Source organism: Amphibalanus amphitrite, unplaced genomic scaffold, assembly GCF_019059575.1.
Source record: "Amphibalanus amphitrite isolate SeventyFive unplaced genomic scaffold, NRLGWU_Aamphi_draft 000100F_arrow, whole genome shotgun sequence".
In the NCBI taxonomy this organism is placed as follows: Eukaryota; Metazoa; Arthropoda; class Thecostraca; order Balanomorpha; family Balanidae; genus Amphibalanus; species Amphibalanus amphitrite.
In genome coordinates, this window is record NW_024881595.1 from 691,900 (window position 1) to 713,963 (window position 22,064).

At 50.0% G+C, this 22,064-nt stretch overlaps 1 protein-coding gene across 5 annotated transcripts; it reads right to left on the minus strand.

Moving 5' to 3' along the window:
• Nucleotides 1-914: 914 nt before the first annotated feature.
• On the minus strand, nucleotides 915-19,583 carry LOC122380533 (lysophospholipid acyltransferase 5-like). Of its 5 annotated transcripts, none has more exons than XM_043363755.1 (11): nucleotides 19,289-19,583; nucleotides 16,207-16,307; nucleotides 15,838-15,945; nucleotides 15,363-15,485; nucleotides 13,249-13,364; nucleotides 11,672-11,830; nucleotides 7,875-8,012; nucleotides 6,979-7,087; nucleotides 6,394-6,538; nucleotides 5,069-5,216; nucleotides 915-3,053 (listed from the first exon to the last, which is right to left on the minus strand). In XM_043363755.1, the coding sequence occupies exons 2-11, from the start codon at nucleotides 16,283-16,285 to the stop codon at nucleotides 2,658-2,660; spliced, it is 1,521 nt and encodes a 506-aa protein (XP_043219690.1). In that variant the 5' UTR covers nucleotides 16,286-16,307; nucleotides 19,289-19,583; the 3' UTR covers nucleotides 915-2,657. The 5 variants fall into 5 exon arrangements, with proteins under 5 accessions (XP_043219690.1, XP_043219689.1, XP_043219693.1 ...); XM_043363754.1 differs by lacking the exon at nucleotides 19,289-19,583 and adding an exon at nucleotides 19,220-19,263; XM_043363758.1 differs by lacking the exon at nucleotides 19,289-19,583 and adding an exon at nucleotides 17,291-17,298.
• Nucleotides 19,584-22,064: the final 2,481 nt, after the last annotated feature.

Below are 22,064 nucleotides of genomic sequence, written 5' to 3' on the forward strand. Positions count from 1 at the left end.
GCAGCATCTTGACGTCCGTCAGCGGCGCAGAGCAGGAGACTCGGAGACACTCACAGAGGAGACCAGTGAGAGCGGACGAAAGGACCAAGGAAGGACCACCCTTGAGACCACACTGAGGACCACGATAGGGACCACAGAAGGGACCACCGAGCAGATCACACGCTTCCGCTCGCACATACCCCGGACGCCGCGCAAGTCCAGGGTTTTTGGCAGCTGGCCCCGGAGTTCTCAGCTGCCTCAGACAGATGCGTTGGTGTCCGGCTCTTCAGCGGCGAGGGAACGTCTGGAGAGGTCTGAGGGAACGGAACGACTGGATGCCGCCGGCCACCGACTCTGACTAGTGCTGTGTGTTTGGTCGTGAAGCGGGTGATAGAGCAGACCGCCAGTCCCACTCTCGCTCAGTCAGTGTGGTCCTGCACCCCTCCGCTCGGACCCGAAGGAAGCCCAACAAGTCACTCCGCGCCGCGCGTCGCACCAGGATTTGTCGCGCTTGGCTGACCGATAAATCAATAGGAAGGCATCGCAGCTGGCGCAAAATGTGCACAAACTTACCGCAAATGTGATTCAAATAACCCGACACCGTACGATTTTTGTGACAGGGAATTAATGTCATAGTCATGGAATGTAGCATATCTGTCAAAAGTCCCAAGCATCACGAATCATGTCATTTACGTGATACCAAGTTTGTTGAGATAAACTGATGTCGCCGAGTTTGTTGTTGTGTGGAATGAACGAAAATGAAAAGAGCAGACATGACTACAATGAGTTGTGGCAGATGCATCGGCCGGCTGAGAAGATAAGACGCGTTGTAATAATGGCATAGTGATTGAACTGCCAAAAAAAAAAAGTGGAATGAAATGCCCACTTTCATGCTCGCTTCCCGAAACCCCACAACAATAGTGCACACGAAATGATAGATTTAGACAACCTGTATTGTTACACAATGAAAGCGGCACAATCGCTGTGCAGCATCACTTACGCCATAAAATATTAATTTAACGATGCCCTAGCCTTAAGTACAATGGTAATTATGCCGTGTCATGTCATGCCACTTCAAAGCAGCTTTGATTAGCCACACTCAACAGACGCCTACCCGAAATGATCTGCTGACAAAAAAAAGACGAAAAAGTTTGGAGCCGAAGCGATAAACAATCAAAACACCACTGTTCACAAACGCAAAAGGCCCTGAATCCAATAATCATTCACCTTGTGAGACTGGACTATTCTCGAGTCAATCATCAGGAAATCAGCACAACACCTACACAACAGATGAGTCGATTGACGGACGTACACCTAACTGAGGGGCATCTGCGTCGGCCAACCAGCAATATAAGCATGAACAACCCGCATGCGAATCGAAAGCCAGCAACATTTCCGAGGCCACGGAGATATTTGTAGACAAAGGGCCTTACTGTGTCTCTAGCATTCAACCATAAATAGCACGCCAGCCTGTGTCCGACCTTGACTACATATGCACTACCGCAAGTGAAACACGCCACAACCGCCTACCAGCCAATAAACAAACCAACCTGTCAACCACTCAGCTAACAACCGGCTACCCATCCGCCCAGAGGGCCGGGCCGACCGACCGACCAGCCGTTCATCCACCGAGGAGCCAGCACGGTAACCCTAGGTAGCCAGACTGGTAAAGCCGCTGTAACCAGCCTGGTAACCGCCTGTAACCAGCCCAATGGCGAGCCTGCCCGACCGCCGGCCTCAATCCAGAATGGCTTACAGTCATCTAGCTAGATAATGATGCCAAATGATGACTTCGATTAATCCCGATTTTTTAAAAGAAATTCCCAGCTTCCTGGCAATTCTATGAAGATTTCTACTTTGTGAAATAGCAAATGTTCTCGCTAGCGGCTAGCTTACGACTAGCAATGGACCGACTGTCTTACAACGGCGAATGGGAGCGAGTCATGAGAAACTCGTTCTATGAGAAAGGCAGAACGGGAACCTGATTCCTATCAGGGGATTCCTGAATGGCAGGCCGGCATGGAGTCTATCTTTGCAAGGCTAAATGGAGGCAAATCTAAGAAGGCTATCCGCTACTTTTTCTCTCTCTCCCTATTCTGCCTAGCCGGGCGGTTGTACCCAGCCCATAAGAAAGTTGAACTACCAGAACCGTACAGACATTCCGTTACGGTTGACCCTAGTGAATGGTGATTTGAACAGGGGGATCTACCGGCTGCCGCAGGCGACACGATACTATACTCAGTCAATGCACTCCAGAGCCAACCACGGCCTACTCACGATAAAGCTGAGTCAAAACGGCGGCAGGCCGAGAGGGACGCCCGGTGCGCCGAGCTGACTGACCAGGCGCGGATACCGCGTCTTCCTGGGGCGTTCTCTCGGCGCCGCGGGCGGCCGGCCGACGCAGGCGGACAGCGAGCCCGGTGTGGACGACCGGTCTCCAGTGTCAATCGGCTCCGCAACGGAGATGACTTCAGGACTGGGAGGTACGGCTGATAGACGGCGCCGAGGTGGGGCGCGCTGTCCGCCTGCAGTCCGCGGGCCGCCCGGACCTAAGTACTGACGCGAATTATGACGTAGCGGCGCCGGGGGCGGCGGCCGCGGGCGGGGCGGTTGAGCGGCGGGACCGAGGCCGACAGCGGCGGCCGGTCGGTCGCGCGTCTAGGGGACGGAGCGGCTCTCTACAACTCCTTCTTCTCCTCGGGCGCGGCCGGCGTGGGCGCTGCCGAGGGTCCGGGCGCGGCCGCCTCCGCCGCCTCCGCGGCCGCCGCCACTGTGTTGGCCGCGTCCGGCTCGGCCGCTCGCTGCGGTCGCACGCGCTTCACACCACACAGTCGCATCACGTGGTGAATGGCCGGCACGATCAGCGGCCACGTGAGGAAGAACAGGTGCCCGCACAGGTAGACCGACTTGAACAGGGGCCACCAGCGCCGGCGCACCACGGCCACGAACGGGATACACGAGTAGCCCAGGAATACAACCGTGTAGAGCCGCAGCACCAGCTCGACGGGGAAGCGCAGCCACGTCTCGGTGCAGAGTGACACGAACGACGGGTACTGCAGCAGCGCCCCCTCCACCTGGTCGACATGAGGGCACACACTCGGTTAGAAATACGGAAACGGTCCAGGCATGTCAACAGTCGCTCCTCACAGTAACAGAAAGTCAGAAAATGGTAACATCCACAAACAAAGTTAAAGACAAAAGGCACGTATGCGCATACAAATATACAAACACACAGACCGTTAGTTTTACAAATACCTGCACAGTAACATACTAATGTAATACACATCAAACACCGCATTGCGAGAGTCACACCAACAAACGACCACCAAGCCAAATACCAAAGGCAAGCTTCGAGCACAAAGTATGACAGCTTTACATACCAGTATAGCGCCTTTTGGGGCGACTAACGGAGCGAGCGAGGGGGTGAGTCTTGCACGTGCGAAATTTCGAGGGGGTACCTCCAACTGACTTGTGCACGGCACCCTACTGACCGGTTTCTAGCGATGTGCCAAATTTGAGCACAATCGGCCCAGCCGTTCTCGAGATCTGGAAGCGGCACCCTGCACGTGCGCACGTGCAGAATGGGTCCCAACTGACTTGTGCACGGCACCCTACTAACTGGTCCCTAACCGTGTACCAAATTTGAGCGCCATCGGTCCAGCCGTTCTCGAGATCTGGAAACGACCCCTGCACGTGCGCACGTGCAGCAGCACCCCAACTCTGGCACATGGATATGCAGTGCCTAGTGGGTGCCTACCTACATGCCAACTTTCAGCGCAATCGGCCAAGTAGTTACCGAGATATTGCAACAATTACAAAACTGACACCTCTTCGTTTTGCGCGTGGCACGTGCATAAGGGGTCACCCACATGCATCGGGAATAGTCCAATACTTGGTAGAAGGAATGAAGCTACCCTACAAAAATTACCCCGTGTAAATCGGTCAAGTGGTTGCTGAGATATAGGGTAAGGGCGGGTAAGAGTACGCGGGCGATAAGAGTACGCATCAGCTGTTTCGGTTGCTTAGCAACGCGGGTTTGTCGAGTTCATGAAGTGACATGAAGCCGCCAGTGCGTGCTTGTCACCAACGGAACGTGGGCGTTGAGCGGCGACGCTGTTGAGTTTAAGGCGATGAATATTATTTTCGAGCGTTATGATATTATTATGGTATGGTAAAATAATTTTGATACTTGGCAGTTGAGATAAGGTACATTTCCGTGATTGTTGTGGGAAACTTGTGAGGTTATCTGGGGAAATACTGTGCAGTGCAATATTCTGTTTGCGAAGTTTTGCACAACGTTTCGGGGTTGTTTTGTGCGCGAATTGCATGTACGGTAAGAGGACGCACTGTCCAGGAGGGTAAGAGTACGCAGTATTATACATTAAATCGAATATACAGAAATATAAAATTATTAATCTATCGCTCAACGACGTTTGTTTTGTAGGTATATCATCAATGGAGCACTGTGATGCAGATGCGTACCCGAAATTCTTCCAAATACGAGTTATTCTCCCTTTTGATTGTACATTTTTTTAAGAAACACACGACATGATTATTTCCTGATTTATAGACTTGAAAGATGTATTTTATGTTTTTCTTTTTGGATACTAGAATTAACTTAAGTGCCCTCTGAGTTTGAAGTTAAGCATTTGGACAGTACAAGCTGAATAGGTGTGTGTTCATATGCTTGCGTACTCCACCCGCCTGGCGTGCGTACTCTTACACACCCCATATGGTAAGAGTACGCAACTGCAGCGGTTCAGAAAATGTCAGTTTTAGACCACTTCCATTTACGCTGAAGGATCGTTGCCCCATGGGTTGATAGCTAATTCAATGAACTTTAATATTCCCTATTTGCGATTTCTTTCTTTCAAATATTAAACAAATGAGAGCAAGAAATCCACTAAGTGCGTACTCTTATACGACTTCACCCTAAGCCTCGCAAAAGCGTCCGCACGGCCGGCCGGCCGGCCGGCCGCTCATACTCAGAAATTTCCGTTAATCTAAGGAAAGACTACGCTCGCTTCGCTCGCTCCGTAAAAACCCCAGTTCCATCGCTCCTACCCTTTTTCATCCTCCATCCTCTCACCTTTCGCTCCCAGAGGATGATAACGAACTCCATAAAGAATAGGACGAAGTAGCCCAGGTGGTATCCGTGCCATACCGCCAGAAACATGAGCGTCAGGAACTGGGACGCATACCGACTGCCCAGGAAACGCAGACGCTTGTACACGTACCTGCCGAGGCAAGAGTGGCGGTCAGAGCACGGCGTGGGTGTGGGTCTACGGCAGGGAGAGCTAGGAGATACCTAATAATAAAAGACTACAATACGTGGGTGGAAATGTTTTACCTTAAGTATTTACCTTAAGTATTTACCTTAAGTAAAGGTCATTAGATAGTACCCTTTCGAGTAATAAGACCCTTTACTCAAGAGGCGCCTCCTCCTCTTCTGATGAAGACGAGTTGGCTGCCATGCTTGTTGTCGCCATAAAATGACGACCACTGTTGTTAGTGACAGTAGCTACTGTTGTTAATACGATGAGTAGCCACTCTTGAGCATTAGTAGGAGAAGTTGTAGTTAACTTGTCGGGGTGGTCCTTCCATTCTTTCCCAAGTCTGAACTTAAAAACATCGACATTTGGTGCTTCAATAGTGTTCCTAGACAGCTTGTTCCACGCCCGAGTCACTCGTGCCGCGAAGAAGGCTTTCCTAGGTCCCAACTGATGCTGAACCTGCAGCTTTTGACCATGACTTCGGGTGGTACGGCTAAGAGAGTTCTTGAACATGCTGTTGCGACAACACGAGCACTCTCTTTGGTAGTTCACCGTGTCGAAGCCTTTTAAGATTTTGAATGTCTCGATAATATCTGATCTTTGCCTTCGGAATTCAAGGGTAGGCAAATTGAGGCTTCTGAGACGATCTGTGTACGACAGGTGAGACAGCCCCTTCACCAGTCTCGTTGCCCGCCGTTGCACCTGCTCGAGTGCGTCTTTATCCTTCTTAAATTTGGGGCTCCATATAACAGCGGCATACTCAAGATGGGGTCTCACGATGCTCTTGTACAAGGCTTGGCTTGTGCAGATGTGCCAACTGCCTAAGACTGCAGCTGCTATCGATAAACATAAGACATTTGATAACAAAGATAACTGGACTGGCAGATAATCAAAATGCTAGATGAAAGGAAGCACACACAAAAAAAAAAAACTTCACGAAGCTAGCCAATTGATAAAAACAGAAAGATCACCATATGGAAAAACACAAAACTGAAAACGCCCACTTATATCTACTCAACAAGGCCCCTTTTACTTCACAAACCCTCCACTCTCTTCGATCCCATTCTCAATTCCCCTCTCCCCCCCCCAAACACCCAAACTGCCTATCAGACTCAACCTGCGCCCCGCCGCGCCGACTCACTTGGCCACCCAGGCGTTGGTGTTGACATTGAACGCCGAGGGGTAGACCTGGAACTTGGTGGCGTTCTCGTAGATGCGGATACGCACGTTGGCCAGACCGTCCCAGAGGTGCTTGCCCTTCGTGTCGCGCCCGTTGTAGGTCAGACCTGGCGGCGCGAAGGAGGAGCGGTGTCAGAGGTCAGACACAGACCAGTTGGTGGCGCCACCAGTCGGTGCACCAACGACTGTGTGATGTGGATATAGAATGAACTAGCAATACATGCCGTTGATTTATGTGAGATAATAATATGTGACAGGATTATGAGCGATACGATTACCTTCATTACATTACCTCATAAATTCCTATATGAGTGGTAGTGTCTAGTGTGTCATCGAAATGTACCTTGTGGTAATGTCCTTAAAGGCGACGACCTCATAAATTGATACGTTTGACTTAACTCAGGCACGCATGAAACAATCAAACTTAGACTCCTCAAAACAGCAGAAACTGATCCAGACTTTAAAGACAAAAAAGTCACAGAGGTAAAACAAGTAGTAAAGCCTTCCACGATCTCGCCAATCATGATGCCGACTTTCACCGACTCACCAATCATGATGCACCCTCCCTCTGCGATCAGCCAGGCCGCCATGTAACGCATGAACACCACCTTGACCCAGATGCCGATCCAGAACATACGGCTCCAGAAGCTCAGGTCCTGTGGGGCGAGCGTGAACAGGACACGTGTAAGCAACCGGCTGGAGACTTCAATGGCATTAAGTGTTCAATAGTCAATACAATAGAATAAAATAATGCTTGACAAAAAATGTAAGGTGGATGAACATCAATACATGACATAAAAAAGATCCATCTCAATGTATTCCACACAAGTACATAACCTGATTACATTATCAACATTCCTAATACCATCAGTCATTTACAATGCTTATGAAACTCTAAAAAGCAGGAAGTAATAACAGTCTCCTGTAAAACAGAAGAGCTCGGCTTAAAACTTCATGACTGACAGCCATGACTCGTGCCTTATCGTTTCCACTCCGCAAATGAAGGGCTGGGCACGGACGTAAACCTTCTTTTACTCCCCATATAGTTGACGAGGTCCGGCATTCGGCCCACCGGTGGGCCGGTGGGCTGAATTCCCACGGCGACTAACAGATCACGGTCACGCCACAGGGCCTGTCCCTGCGTCGTCTGTCGCAGTCCGTCGGCCGACTCAGTCAGTACTGTCAGTTCTCACTCAGTCATGTTGGCCGCTGCACCGCAACTCCCGAGTCAAAGCGCCTTCTCTTCCCTGGCACACCGCCCAGTCTAGTTATCCCATCGTCTCCCTTTACTACATATTCCTAGTTTTCCTCGATTCTCATCAGTCTACATGGTCTCTTCTCGTATATCCCATCTCCAAAACTCGTCTCGCAACTCTGTTACCCCATTCCCTGTCCGTTCCTAACCGTTTCACTCCGTTTCGTTTCCTCCCTTCTCGTGCGTACCTGGAACGCCTGGCTGTAGAAGTACTCGTCGGGCACTACCAGAGTGTAGAGAGCCTGGTGCAGCAGGATGTAGGCCCAGCCGAGCGCCAGCCGCACCAGCGCCGGAGCGATCGAGTCCGGCTCGCCGTTCTTGTCAGCCTGGAGATGGAGGGAAGAAGGGAGGATAACAGTTAGGTGCGGGCGTGTTACACTGAAACACTTGGTGCTGTGTGACCGAACTGCTACAACTTGCGATGAAAGAACTAAAATAATAACATTCGTGTTTAGAGCCAGGAGTCAAGGTAAGCAAGAGGGGGAAATCAACGGATTGGTATTGCAAACGCGTTTCTATTTATGCTTCATATCCTGCAGTAACGACAAGAAAATTAGATGGTGGAAGTTGATGTTCGCGTGTCTACAAAAAGACAAATGTAACCCCGCACTGTATCTGACAAGCTGCTGTCTAAAACTTCATTTCCTCGTAGGACAAAACGACGGCCATAGCTCAATCCTACGCCCCATCCTTCACAGTGACTCCCGTCTAAAGTTAACGCCACCCTTTTCAACTTCATAATTCCCAGACGTCCGGCAAACACACTAGTTTCCAAGCCTGTCCGCAGCCCCTCCCTTCCCCCCTGCCCCGACCCAAATGACCCGTGCTCGGTCCGGTTATATCGACTTCAATCGGCGCCGGTCGCCGCCACATCACAGGCTCACTGCAATATGCATGTGGTCGGTGGGCGGCTGGCACAGCAAACAACGGAATAGGACGTGGGTGGGGGGGGGAGGAAACAGTTCGCAGAAAGGTGAGGTGGAAGGGACAGGGGTAATGCGAGACTGAATAACGAGTAGAATGTACTTAACTCGTGATATTCGCATGGGGCAACGTGATGGGCGTTTGCTGACCGGGTTAGATCATCGAGAATGTCTGAGTGCTTAAGCTATCAGATAAGAGTGAAGTGGGAACATACACGATAAACTAATCGGAAACAACCAAACAGACAGACTCAAATTACATTGAGTCCGCATGGTCGGACTCGGGCCCCTGTCAGTCGTCGAGCGGTCGGCTGACCCTACCCAGATCCATGCGGCCACGCGAGGGTCACGTGCTCATACGGACCCTGACAGATGACAGATAGACCACGTCACGTGGTCTGGTGCCACCGCCGCCGCCTGCCACGCTCCGCCACCGAGTCTGTCTCGTCACCAGCTGTGCCTCCATGGACCCGGTGCTCCTGTCGCGATGACCGTGATAGTACCCCGCACCACGGAAGGTCAACTCCGACCGCATACCGGCGGCGGGGCCCGGAACAGGGGAGCCCAGGCGGCTGGGGACGGAATATTAACGATTAGGTAATACTGACAGTGTGACGCGTACCTACTGCCGCGAACGGAACAGTGGTACCAAAGAAATAGACTAAAACCGATTTACAATATCTGCCTGTGTCCTGGCCCAGCAGCTGAGCTATCGGAACTCTACTCGAACCAACCGTGACAGTCTATCCAAACCACACGGTCTGACTAAATCCAGTCCGGTTCAATGCGGCTCAGCTGCCCCTCTCTGCTTAGTATTTCTGCAGATGCTCGTCAATATGCACCCCGCTGCAGGGTGCTGACTCAGGGATCATCGATGACTCAACGTCAGTCAGCATTCACAGCACTGGGAGTCGACTCAGCGAACTTAGCAGCGGTAGGAATGCAACGCTGCTCTCCGTGGTGCAGAATTGCGTCGTGGGGAAAGAACACGTCTAAAAATTCTGCGAGCTGCGTCAGTCCCTAGGAATACTGTGAGAGGCCTCAAGCGAAGATAGAATGTTTGTAAACGACCACGGCGCTATAAACACCTTATTCGCTGAACCATCGTCGGGCTAGTGCCAATGACGTCATGCATTTAACGTGCACAATAACCAGCCATGCTTCCATTAGCACGGTCATCGTTCACCAGTTCATCATCGTTCATCCATCGTGTCAGGCCGGTGACGTCAGCCCCCGGTCCATTCGTTCAGCCAATCACCGGTCGCCAAAACAACAGACAAACACGATCGCGTCGTTATTGGGCGTTCCCCGGCCCCGGCCATCGTCGTTCGATGCTCATTGTCTCTGCATGTGCCGTCGGACTGCGACAAATTTCAGTTTGTTCAGTTTGAAACAGTCAACTGCACCAGATGTCAGATAACTGTTTCAGACCATGTCAGCTTGTGTCAGGCAGTGTCAATTTGTAGCAGGTCGCGTCACTATACGCTTTCTGTTTCTGCTTTGTAAATTTAAGGTATTTCCGCTATACATTAGTCCGGTCGGTATTTTATGACCCGTGTCAGCAAGAGCCGGTCCAAGCCGTTCTGTAAATCCAGCCCTCGTAACTAGCCGGCGGGTATGCTAGCATACACCGGCGGGATCGATTGCACCGAGATTACCAGCGAACCCGACGGCCGCCGGGTCTGGCCGGGTCGGGGTCATGACCCTGTGCACCTGTTGGTTGGGTCCTGAGGCACAGCTGCGAAGTGGCGAACGGTCCGCAGTCCGCACAAAGTGAACGGAAAAAGCAGCGAGATTGAGTCAACCCACAGACGGGTGATGGATAGAATTGTGCGGCTAGACCTGAGGCTCGGTGGAATGAATCGGGAATCGGGATTTCGTGGCATTGGTGCTGAAGTGAAAGAAATGTAAAAAGTGTATGCATAAATAATCCATTAAATAACAATTTGAGAGCATAAAAATTGCAAGCTTGGTTATTTCACCGGAGACAAGCTTCAAACTGCTCATTCTGACTAAGCATTTACAGCCCGAGCACGCTAGACTGGGTGCCAAAACATCAGATACCGCTGAGTGCGCAAATACTACTCAAAAACACAGAAATAGACCGAGACGAGAGCCACTCCATCTCCCATATCGCAGGGGTAAGCCCGACCCTGGACTCTCCAGACTCCAACCCTCCACTCAGACTCTGGACTCCACGACAAAACCCCAGCTCTCGGTTCTGGACTTTCGACTTTGAACTCTCGGACTGTCTAGCCCCAACCTTTGACCCTGCAACAGCCCAGCTGACCCGCCGGCACCATCCCGCACGGCCGTAGGAGCGGCAGCGGCAGCAACAGCGGCAGCGGCAGCTGTTGACTGGTGACGGCCGACGGCGACGGCTGGCAGTGCAGGCCGCCGCCGCCCCGTGGGGCTCCGATACAAACGTCACGTGGCCTCCCGCCCGCTAAATCAGCAGCCACAAATAGCTGCTCCCCGCGGCCGCCCGGGTGGTGCCGACAGCCGCACGCGTCCTGACAGCAGCCAACGGCGCGCAGCCGCGGGGGGGGGGGGCGGACACGGCGCCAGGGGGGACACGTGACACAGTAAACTAACGTGACAGTGTTTGTGAAACGTCGGCGGGCTGGGAGGGAGAAAGGGATATGTTTTTGTTGTTTGGAGATAGTGCGAGCCAAACAGTAAAATATAAAAACCATTCGAGTGAACATTTTTAAAAAGCTCAGTCCGATTGCTTTGAATGCGTGGATTTCTGACAGAAGTTTACCGCCCGATGTGAAATATCAAGCAAATAAATCACTTAATAAATCCATCTAGTCGAGCGCGCCGCAGCTCGCACCAGCTAGAGCATGGGATTTGCTTCATTATAAAGCAGCAGCTATGTTCCTACTTCCTTGTGGGCAGAATTATCAGAACATCTTCTTAAAAATATCCATAAAGACTCACGAGCCTAGCGTCCTCTGGTCCAGTCTAACCCTTACCAAGCTACCTCGGCACCACCGAACCCCCTCCTTTTACCCTCCCCCCCCCCCCCCATCCCCGCGGCGCCCGTCGCGCTCACTCACCGCGTACTTGATCTGGCCGTCGGTAAACAGCTGATAGCGGCGCAGGGAGAACTGCGGCCCGACAATCATCGCCGACGGGAAGAAGGCGTGACCGGCCACTTCGAGCAGCGACGGCCGCGAAAAGAGGGCCGTGTCCTTCTGGTCGGGACGCAGCTCGGACTGTCGGCAGGAAGGGCAAAATAACGACCGGTCACTCATACGAGTATTGAAGTCTCAAGTGCATGGAAGCGTAAGTATTGAATATGTTACGTTTTTGGTGGAGAAAGTACAAAAGAGAGGAAGGTGGCGACGGGTGGACAGAGGCTAGAAAGGATGCATGGTAAGAGGACAGAGCAACCATTCGAAATAACTTTTGGTCAGGTAATGGCAAGGAATTTAAGTAGGTAATGGTTTGACAGCTTCGCTAACAGGCGGTAGCCAGTTGTCATTCTAAATGACGAATATATCGCGTGATTGATATGATAAGCACACTTCCAAGGACCATTAACATTGTGTTAAGTACCAGTTAGCATAATAATAATAACGGCAGTACTTTGACACTAGGACAGGCCGGAGCTGCCAAACCGAGCGGCCCCGGCCTGCGTCATCCCGTGACCGGCTGACCAAGGTGGCGGCGGCGGCGGCGGCCAGCTCGGGCGGACGTCATCAGCGCACGGCCCGTCGCCCGCCGGCCTTGTTATGGCATCGACCGCTCCAAATCGGGCGGCAATCCTGCCTCACTAGCCGGCGCCGAACATCGATCGCTTGACCCGTCACCGCGCCGACGGCCGCCGTCCCCGCACACCCACGCGCCCCCGGGCCGGGGCGCTCCGTGTCTCCGGGTCAGGACGCCCCCTCCGCTCCGGGTCCGGGTCAGGGTATCCCCGCGGGACCCCGTCCCAGCCGAGACCGCGTCCGTCACTGGAACTTTGCTCAATTAATGCTCACTCAAAGTCCGCGTTACACGCAGCGTTACCAAGATAATAGCACGGCAATATGGCTCTATTAACAGAGGATGGTCGCCAAACAATCGTAATTGTCTGGCAGGCCACTATAGATGTTTATGGCCAGCTGAATGACAAACAAATCACATAGGCTGTTACAAGCTAGTTGGATATCCGAGAACGATTACACGGATAGTGTAGCGCGCAATATCTCAGCACAGCCAAATGCATCCGCTCGGCGCTCAGCGAATTGCGATCGTAATCTTACCAATCAAACCGGTGTTATACGATACCATTTTGACCTTTGGAAAGATAAATGTTAACTGTCCTGCAGAATGATAGCACTGGAAAACTTCACATGATATCACGCCAGTGCTATATCCTTGCGGACATGATTGTAGACCGAACTTCATGTCAGCCGCCCGGTAACGAAATACTACCACTCGTTCGTCAGCTTACGGAACTCGTTACGTACTCCAACTACCGCACAAGTAAATACCTACACGGTGATGATGATGAATTGGAGTTTTTGGGCGATCGGACTACAGTGGTCATCGGCGCCCAGCCTACACAGTGTGCAGCTGATTCCTGAGCACGTACCCGAATCCCGAACTCAAACTCAACCATTACCTGTCCCCGTCCATGCCAACCCACCTTATCCTTGTGGCCGTCGAACATGTCAAAGGCGACGCCGATCAGCTTCAGCGTCAGCACACAGTGCGGCGTGCTCCAGTTGACGTCGTAGCCGTCCGTCTGCGAGAACACGTAGCCTGGTGGCGGTGGAAGGGAGGAGCTCGGTCACGGGCCGGGTAGTCAGAGGAAACGTAGCCTGGCGGCAGCGGGGGGGGGGGGGGGAGCGGGGTCACGGGACCGGGCAGAGAGGAGACATAGCCTGGCGGCGGTGGAAGGGAGCGGGGTCACGGGACGGGATAGTCAGAGAGGAGACGTAGCCTGGCGGCGGTGGAAGGGGAGCGGGATCACGGGACCGGGCAGAGTAGAGCACCAGTGACACCGAGGGAGGTACGGGAGCAAGGGTGAGACTAAATGCTTACTTCGAAATCTAAGCTGCGTTGCGGCATTGGCGGTTATGTGCGGCGTGTATGCCGCATGATTAGTAAGCGGCGACCACTAAATTAAAAACTCAATAGCTTTGACCTGTTTTCAATGGATAACACTGCATACCAAAAATGTCCATCGCTCTCGTCATAGGATATTTAGATTTAAATAACTAATTTATCTACATCATTGTTTTGAACCAAATTAATACTCAGCCGCGAACGTATAAGGTATAACCCCTTGCCGTTTCGCTCCTGATCAAGCTAGAGCTTCGCGGAAAAAACGAGCGTGTTGCCCGTGACGAGAGAAAGCCGATGATACCCAATTTTAAGGTCCTAGGTCATCGGTTGACCTTCCAGGTCAGGTCAATGACCCAAAAGGCGGGAAAATTGGGACCTGTTAGAACGTCGTAGTGTGGCTGCTATGGGGTTTTTCGGGGTGCTGATCACGAAATCATGCTAGTTTTGATCACAGATGATGTCTTCATTCATTTAGGCCAGGTCGGGTTAGGTCAGGTCAGGTCAACCAGTAGAGGTCCTGCCAGGTATTTGTAGTAGGTGTCAACCGCCTCTGACAGCCTCGTAACATGTTACGAAGGCACCAAAACTACTTTGTAAACGTTCATGTGGTTGCTTAATTCGAATTCAGCTCGAAAAAACTGACCTAGAAACATGTCAAACTCGAAAAAGTGAACCGAGGTCACCAAAGGTCAATGACCTGACCTGACCTTCAGGTGACCTTGACACCCACCCTAATGCATGGGGGCAACATCATATCACATGTTTGAACGCTTGAAGCCACGAAAAGACTGCAAACGCGCTGCTAAATGCTAATGCGAGCCGACATACGCTGAATCGCGGTTCCGGCCAAACATGGTCTCGAAAAGTAGGTCACAGGTCAAAGGTCATTTGGGTCAGGGTCATGAAATTTTCAGGATGGGTGTTAAATTGATCAATGCGAGGGTACTGAAAGTTTCGTCGCGATCAGCCGCTTTTTAAGCGAGTTATTCGCGAAAAAACCTTAGGGGGGTTGCATCAACCCCCCCCCCCCCCTGTGCGGGCGAGGTCATGTTTTGATAGCAAGACTGAAACAGACTTTTTTGGGTAGCCAGGAAATCGCATGCCAGAGCCTATTCAAATTCTTTTATCGGCCTTTATATGCACCAGTCGCATACAGGTACGGGATTTAGCATACGATTTCCAGACAATCGAAAGACTGTTTGGAGCCAACAAAGGAAGGAATGAGTGAGTTAAGTTGAAAGTATTAATTTGGTTCAAAATGATGATGTAGATAACCTAGTTATTTAAAGCTAAATATCTTATGACGAGAGCGGTTGGCATTTTTGGTATGCAGTGTTATTCATTGAGAACCGGTCGGAGCGTTTGAGTCTTTAATTTAGTGGTCGCCGCTTACTAATCATGCGGCATACACGCCGCACATAACCGCCAATGCCGCAACGCAGCTTAGATTTCGAAGTAAGCATTTAGTCCCACCGCGGGAGCAAGGGCTCCAAGGAATCGTCATGTGATACTATTTAGGTAATTGAAATGCGGCCAATATAAAACATGACCAGCTATTCACTACTTGACATTCTCATTCAATGTTTGCATCGAGACTCAAGCCTCCTTATTAGAATTAGCATTACCTACCTTTCAGCCCCGGCCGTGTTCGTCCACTCCACTTATACCCCAGCTCTGATCACCAGCTCTTACCTACGATGAGGTAGCCCATTTGGAAGATGAATGAGAAGACCACCGAGCCGACGGTGCCACCGGCTACCAGCAGGGTGATGTACAGCACCGCCGTGCAAGCGACGAAGTGAAGCGCCTGGACGCCTGGGGAGCGGCAGAGTGGGGTCGAATCACGTCAGGTAGCGAAGCTGGAGCAGGTGGGGCATGCAGCCAGGCTAAGCTCTTGGTATATAATAAGCCCTTGGATACACAGCGTGGGCCACCAATACCTATATCCACAGACACTGATAGATGCTCGCTATGGAGAGCAGCTACAGGAATAAACAAGATTATCTGAATGCTCATTGCATTCCCAGGCAGCATCGAGCATTCTCAGACAGAGTGTTTGACATGAGGTTCTCAATTTATGTACCAACTTGCATTAAACAAAATGAAATGAAAGATAAAGGTGCTATCTAAATTACACATTTCAAGCAAATAGTCATTTCCGACTTACCAAAATTAAAATAGCCCATTCCCAGGCCAGAGAAGATAAAGAAGATGTGCTGTAATGCCTGAGACTGGTTTCTGAGGAATTTTCTGTGTGCAAGTGCCACTGGGTAACCTGAAATTGATCAGAGCATTGATCATTACTCAACTGCAGTACAAGTAAACTACTGAAGCTGATTAAACTGAACAGCTTCTCCAGCAACAATGAAACATGTGTCAACAAAAATGTAGGTGTTATTTGTTTAATTAACTTTGCTTATAACAAGCATGCATTATCAAGAACAAGTTAAGTTAATAATCACATCCACTGCAACATGAGGAAGTAACAAATTAAAACTGATAAACTCAACCTAACTCCAATTCAACATCAACTTACCAAACATGAGTGAGAGCATGAGTCTGAGAGCGGCCTCATCTGCTCCAATGGAGCCAGCCACCATGCCAATCACCCCCATCTTGGAGAGTTACCGAGCAGTCCTGCAGGCAGAACAGTGAGAAAAGTACCTTCAAAACTAGCAGTGCTGAATGGCAATGGACAGAATGGATGGTAACGAGACAAAGATGGTAATGCTTAAAATGCAGATAGGTAAGTTGGTATATGTCAAGTTTAGGTCCTAACTACAATTGTGACGCTGTTGATACGAATATGAAACAGCAAAAATTTTAGGTTTTAGGTTAGGTTAGGTTAGGGTAGGTTTGTAGGTTGTAGGTTGGTAGGTTATAGGTAAGTAGGTAAGGTTAGGTCAGGTTCGATTATGTTTTTTCTTTTATTTGCGAGACAAATGAGTATCATTTTTGGATTCAGGATGTCAAATAATGTAAAAATATGAAAAATTTATCAATGAAATCTTCTTAGGACTTAAACTTGACATTTACCGGTAAGTTACCTAACTCAACATTTCTAAACATGCAAAATATGCTGTAACCTCATTCAATTATGAATGAATTAAGGATGAAACTGGCTATCTCAGGAGTCTGTAAATCTCACACAAGTGCATATTCAAATACACCAAATACTGAAGCGACTGGTGCGATATAAATGCATTTATGTTTAGGGACCTTGGATCTAGTACCTATCCGACGTCCTGAAAAGGTACTGAAAGGCAAAAGCCTGCTACAGCCATAGTGCTCTTACTAGTCTACACTGTTTTTTTAATGTGCAACCCAGCTCACATGTAGACCCTATATTGGTATAGGCAAGGCTACATATCTACATAATAAACGGGATATTAATATTAGAATTGGGCTCTAAAGCAGATAAAAACAATAATGACGCAGATGAGACAGATAATGGAAAGGTCCGGTAGTCAACATAAAATGTACCTTAACATGTACTTTCCCAGAAATAATACCAAAGAAAGAGGACTAAATTGAAGACCACTTAAGCACTCAAACCGGAGATTTACAGGAAAACGTACGCCACTTACAAACAAATCAATACAAATAAATACAATAAATACAAACAAATACAATCAAATCAAGTTGAAATACGCAACCGAAGTCGTGACGTCACGATAAGTGGCTGGGGCATAATCAGCTGACGGCCCCGTGCTAAAGCAATGGGGCAATATTTTGCCGATCTTTCCCAAGAAAACTGGACCTAGTTAGATAGTTTTAGTAGCTGAATTTAGGACAACGATGTATGATCTATTTTTCTATGAAAAAATATTGCGAAATCTAACAACGTAAAGCACAAAATTTCGTGAAAACCTAATTGGCGGCGAAGTTGACGCAGAAATATAAAACATTTTAGATCAAGAGGTTTAAAATAATGGATTTAAAATAAAAAAGATTTTCAAAATAACTTATATGGTGAATTTCCTCCTTTTCTTTTTACAAATAAAAAAATATTTATCCAGCTCAAACTCAAATATGTCAAACCTTACGCATCAAAATCCTCCCGACGCGGTCACAGTTCGCATCTCAAGGTCATGTATTTGGTGCGTCAAGTTCGCCGCCCGTAACAATTTCGCGAAATTCGGTCCTTTCCACTTTGAAACATAGCATTTTTTGGGCGTAGAAAAATAGAATATACTCAGTTTACTTAGAAACTGGCCCCCAAACTATCTAACTAGGTCCAGTTTGTTCTAAAAATGCTGATAAAATTTCGTCCCATTGCTTTAACACAGGGCCGTCAGCTGATTATGCCCCAGCCACTAGTCATGACGTCACACTTCGGTTGCGTATTGAAAATCGAGCTTTTCACGTTCCTCCCATTCAAGGCATAACAGTCAGCTGATTATAGGTAAAAAGTGATTCCAATTTTTTACTTCATTTACCTTGGATTCAGTGAGATCTCGATTTTCGTTCCCGACTAAAATTCGTTGGTGAGGGAATCCGGAATAGGTATCATGGCGCTATCTGATGTCCGAAATAATAGCGATACAAGCAAAATAAAGAAAAAAATTGCAGCTTAATTCTAACCAGGGCTGCGGAGTCGGAGTCGGTCGGAGTCGACAGTTGTGACCGGAGTCGGAGTCGGAGTCGGAGTCGATTTTAGAAACCCGATCCGGAGCTGGAGTCGGAGTCACCGAAAATCTGTCGACTCCGCAGCCCTGCTAGGTCTGCGGAGTCGGAGTCGGGAGTTGGAGTCGGTCGGAGTCGACAATTCTGCCCGGAGTCGGAGTCGGAGTCGGAGCTGGTTTTTGAAAGCCGGAGTCGGAGTCGGAGTCGGAGTCGCCGAAAATTCATCGACTCCGCAGCCCTGATTCTAACTACCGAGCAAGATTGTTCGACCGTCGACGCATAACCGAGCAGCCGACGAGCCTGGACGACACCTATCCGTGCTTCTATCCTCAGGATACAAAAATCCTTCTCCTCCACGCCGCAACCCCCTTCCGGGCTGGACAGGCAACTTTATCTCATGCGGGCTGCTCCCTTGGAGCGGCACCGCTGCTCCCGAGGGAGCGCACCCCGTAGCCGGGTGCAGTGAGTGCCTTGGGGCTGGGTGGCCTGTCCTCTGGACGGGCTCAGCCCCGGCGACTCACTAGGGTGCCTGCCCAGACCAATGTCTCCCCCTAATTCCTATCATCCTTCCGGCTCTGCAATGGTCTTGTCGACCGAAAGGGCCTAACCCAACAAAACAAACAAAAAACAGAGCCTGGACGAGCCGTCATCGTTTATTCGAGGATAGGGTGCGCCTAGTTATTCCATCCGCACTTGCGGCTTCGCAGTGATCCACGGCTTTGGGGGAAGGGAGGAGCTTATAAGACGTGAATATATTTATATATGCCTCATGTCTATAGACTTACAATGTTTTATGTTTATCAACCAGGCATGGCACAGCCGATCATTCCAAAGTTTCTTTGAAAGGAACACTTTCGTCAAGTCACGATTCACGAATACAACTCAAGGTAGTAGTTACTCAACTGATCACAGAACCTGCTCACCTATCCGGTGTTTCCCTGATCTGTCCTATGACCACCTCTTATACAGCCTAAGCTGTCTTAGAAACTCACCACAACGCTTATCAACCGGCGACCACTGGCTACTCCGCCCGGGTATCAACACTCGGATCCACCCCACTCGGTACCCCCGCACGGTGTCTCGGACAGTATCTGTACTCCGCCCGCCCCCGCTGCCGCCCGTCAGCGTACGCTGCGCTGAGTGCAGCTGCACTGGCGCGCGCGGCTGGGAACGACTATCACCGGCTCAGCTGCAGACGCCGCCGCGTGCCGCGCGCCGCCGGCTGTTTGTATATTTCGGTCACACCCCGGCGGCGCGGCGCTCGGGATCGGACCGGTCGGTGGGTCCGGCAGCGCGCTCGGTCGGAAAGGGGCGGGCTCCAACGGCGCGGGGCGGGGCTTCCCGGTCAGCTGATGTTGGCGTGATCACCGACCGGTGGCGTGATCAGGGCCCCGCGGCCCTCGGGGTTATAGCGCCTCGCCGTTCAACGCGTGCGACTCTATATAAGCGCCATGCTTCAGTGTTCAATATTAACCCAGCAGCATCTCGTATCAATCAGCAATAACAAGAAATGCTGCGATAATATTGCGCCAGTTGTTTATGATTTATATGTTTATTTATATGTTAAAAATTCATTTTGCTCTCGTAACCGACTCTGCAGAGTGCAGAGTGCAGCATGCCTTAGGGCGGTTATTATCTCTATAAACAAATATTGCAGCCGGAAGCTCGAACTTGCTTTCTGTCGATAAAAGAAAGTCATAACAGAACAATGTTCACAGGGACGTAATGTAAAAAATTATTTATGCGCCCGTGTTTTTAAACGGGAACATCAAATATAGTGAAAAGTGATTCAAAAAGGAAAAGTACCACGAATAGGAAAAAATGGTAGCATTCTTTGTTTCATATACAACGCACCAGAGACGTATCTAGTTTTAGCCCTGATCGGCGGCCGGCTAGTACTCTTGCCCGCGCTCACATACGTGCACGTTACCCCGGCAACGGGCTATTGACCAATGAGAAGCGAGAAAAGTGTTACGTCACTGCGATTTTTCATATACCTGTGCCCCCCGGGCCCTGTTTCACCGGTGATAGCAGCAAGCTGCTATCACGTTTCGCGAGCTGACGTCATGTCGTGACGCCATACTGTTGTCGTAATGGGTAGTTCCGGCGCACGATTGCCGCGACCTTGGCGGCGGCATTAAGTGACGTATGAGCCTAAAAGTAAGAGTTTACGCAGTCATGATAGTATATATATTTTTGATATATATTTTTTCAATATGATGTATTTAAAGGAAGTTGGGTTTAGGAAAAAATTTTGACATTAACTTCGAACATTTAGCTGATGACGTAAAACAATATTGCGGCAATCGTGCGCCAGAATTGCCCCTTTCGTCAGCAGTATGACGTCATCACATTACGTCAGCTCGCGCAATTTGATAGTAGCTTGCTGCTATCACCGGTGAAACAGGGCCCTGGGCCCTGTTTCACCGGTGAAACAGGGCCCTGGGCCCTGTTTCACCGGTGATAGCAGCAAGCTGCTATCACGTTTCGCGAGCTGACGTCATGTCGTGACGCCATACTGTTGTCGTAATGGGTAGTTCCGGCGCACGATTGCCGCGACCTTGGCGGCGGCATTAAGTGACGTATGAGCCTAAAAGTAAGAGTTTACGCAGTCATGATAGTATATATATTTTTGATATATATTTTTTCAATATGATGTCATCATCATCATCATCATAGTTTATTAGGCACCAAAGTTGGCAAGAAAGTAAGAAAAAAAAAGGCACACACAAAACATCACACAAAGCATGACAGTGGGTGAGCAGGGGCCACACATTGATGTCGCAGGCGACACTCACTCCCGCTCCGGGCATGTCAATAGCCGGAGCAGGCGGCGAGATACTTGGTCCCGGCGACTCATCAGGAAGGCAAGCGAGTCAGCTAGGCCATCGGGAGCCCGTTGGGGGTAGATACGGTCGCTGCACGGCCGCCCTGCTGCCACCCCGAGGAGTGCAGAAAGGTTGCAGTCACACATCTCATGAAGCTGTATCAGTAATGAGCCCACTAGCTCAGTCGGGCACATAGCCAGCTTGGTGATTCCTGACAGCAGCGCCTGCTGCAGCCGGTGCTCTGAGCGCATCGCATCTTTCAAAGCGCGGAAACACGCTGCCCGCAGCAGTTCATGTGCTGGTTGGATGTCGGCAGCAGCGAGAAGCGCCGAATGGTGGGCGGAGCGAGGCAGGCCAAGAACCACCTTGATGGAAGTCGCTTGAGCGGAACAGAGGATCGTCATGTCCCTTGCATTGAGCGGGGCGGCCACGCAGCCATATGTGAGCGCCGGTTGAATGATAGTCTTCCACAAGAAGCACTTGTCGGCTGAATGATGTGTGTAAAAGTGAGTTTTTATGTTGTTAATTTGGAGGAAATGGTTGGAATAAAATAAGTTATTTCTATTTCTATTGGTTGGAGTTTTTATTCAAAAGATTTCGGTCTATAGCATTGATATTTACTGAAAATACCTTCGTTTGAATAAATTGCAGATATTTGGCAACTGAAGTGTTAGGTAAGCATAAATGATGCGTAAAAAGGTAAGAGACACCCTGATTATCATTTAAGAAACGAAAATATATGAATTTCCCTTATAAGACTCGCTCAATATGCTACTCCGCGGTTTATGCCCCGAGGGTGTCCAACGGTTCCTGTTAGTTTGTCATTGGCGCTCGGCTCGCGCGCGAGCCGACGTCACCGCCTGTGACGTCGGCTCGCGAAATACGTCATACCCTGCACACAAAATAGCCGGCTGCCGAACAGCGCTCCGCTTTTTGTATG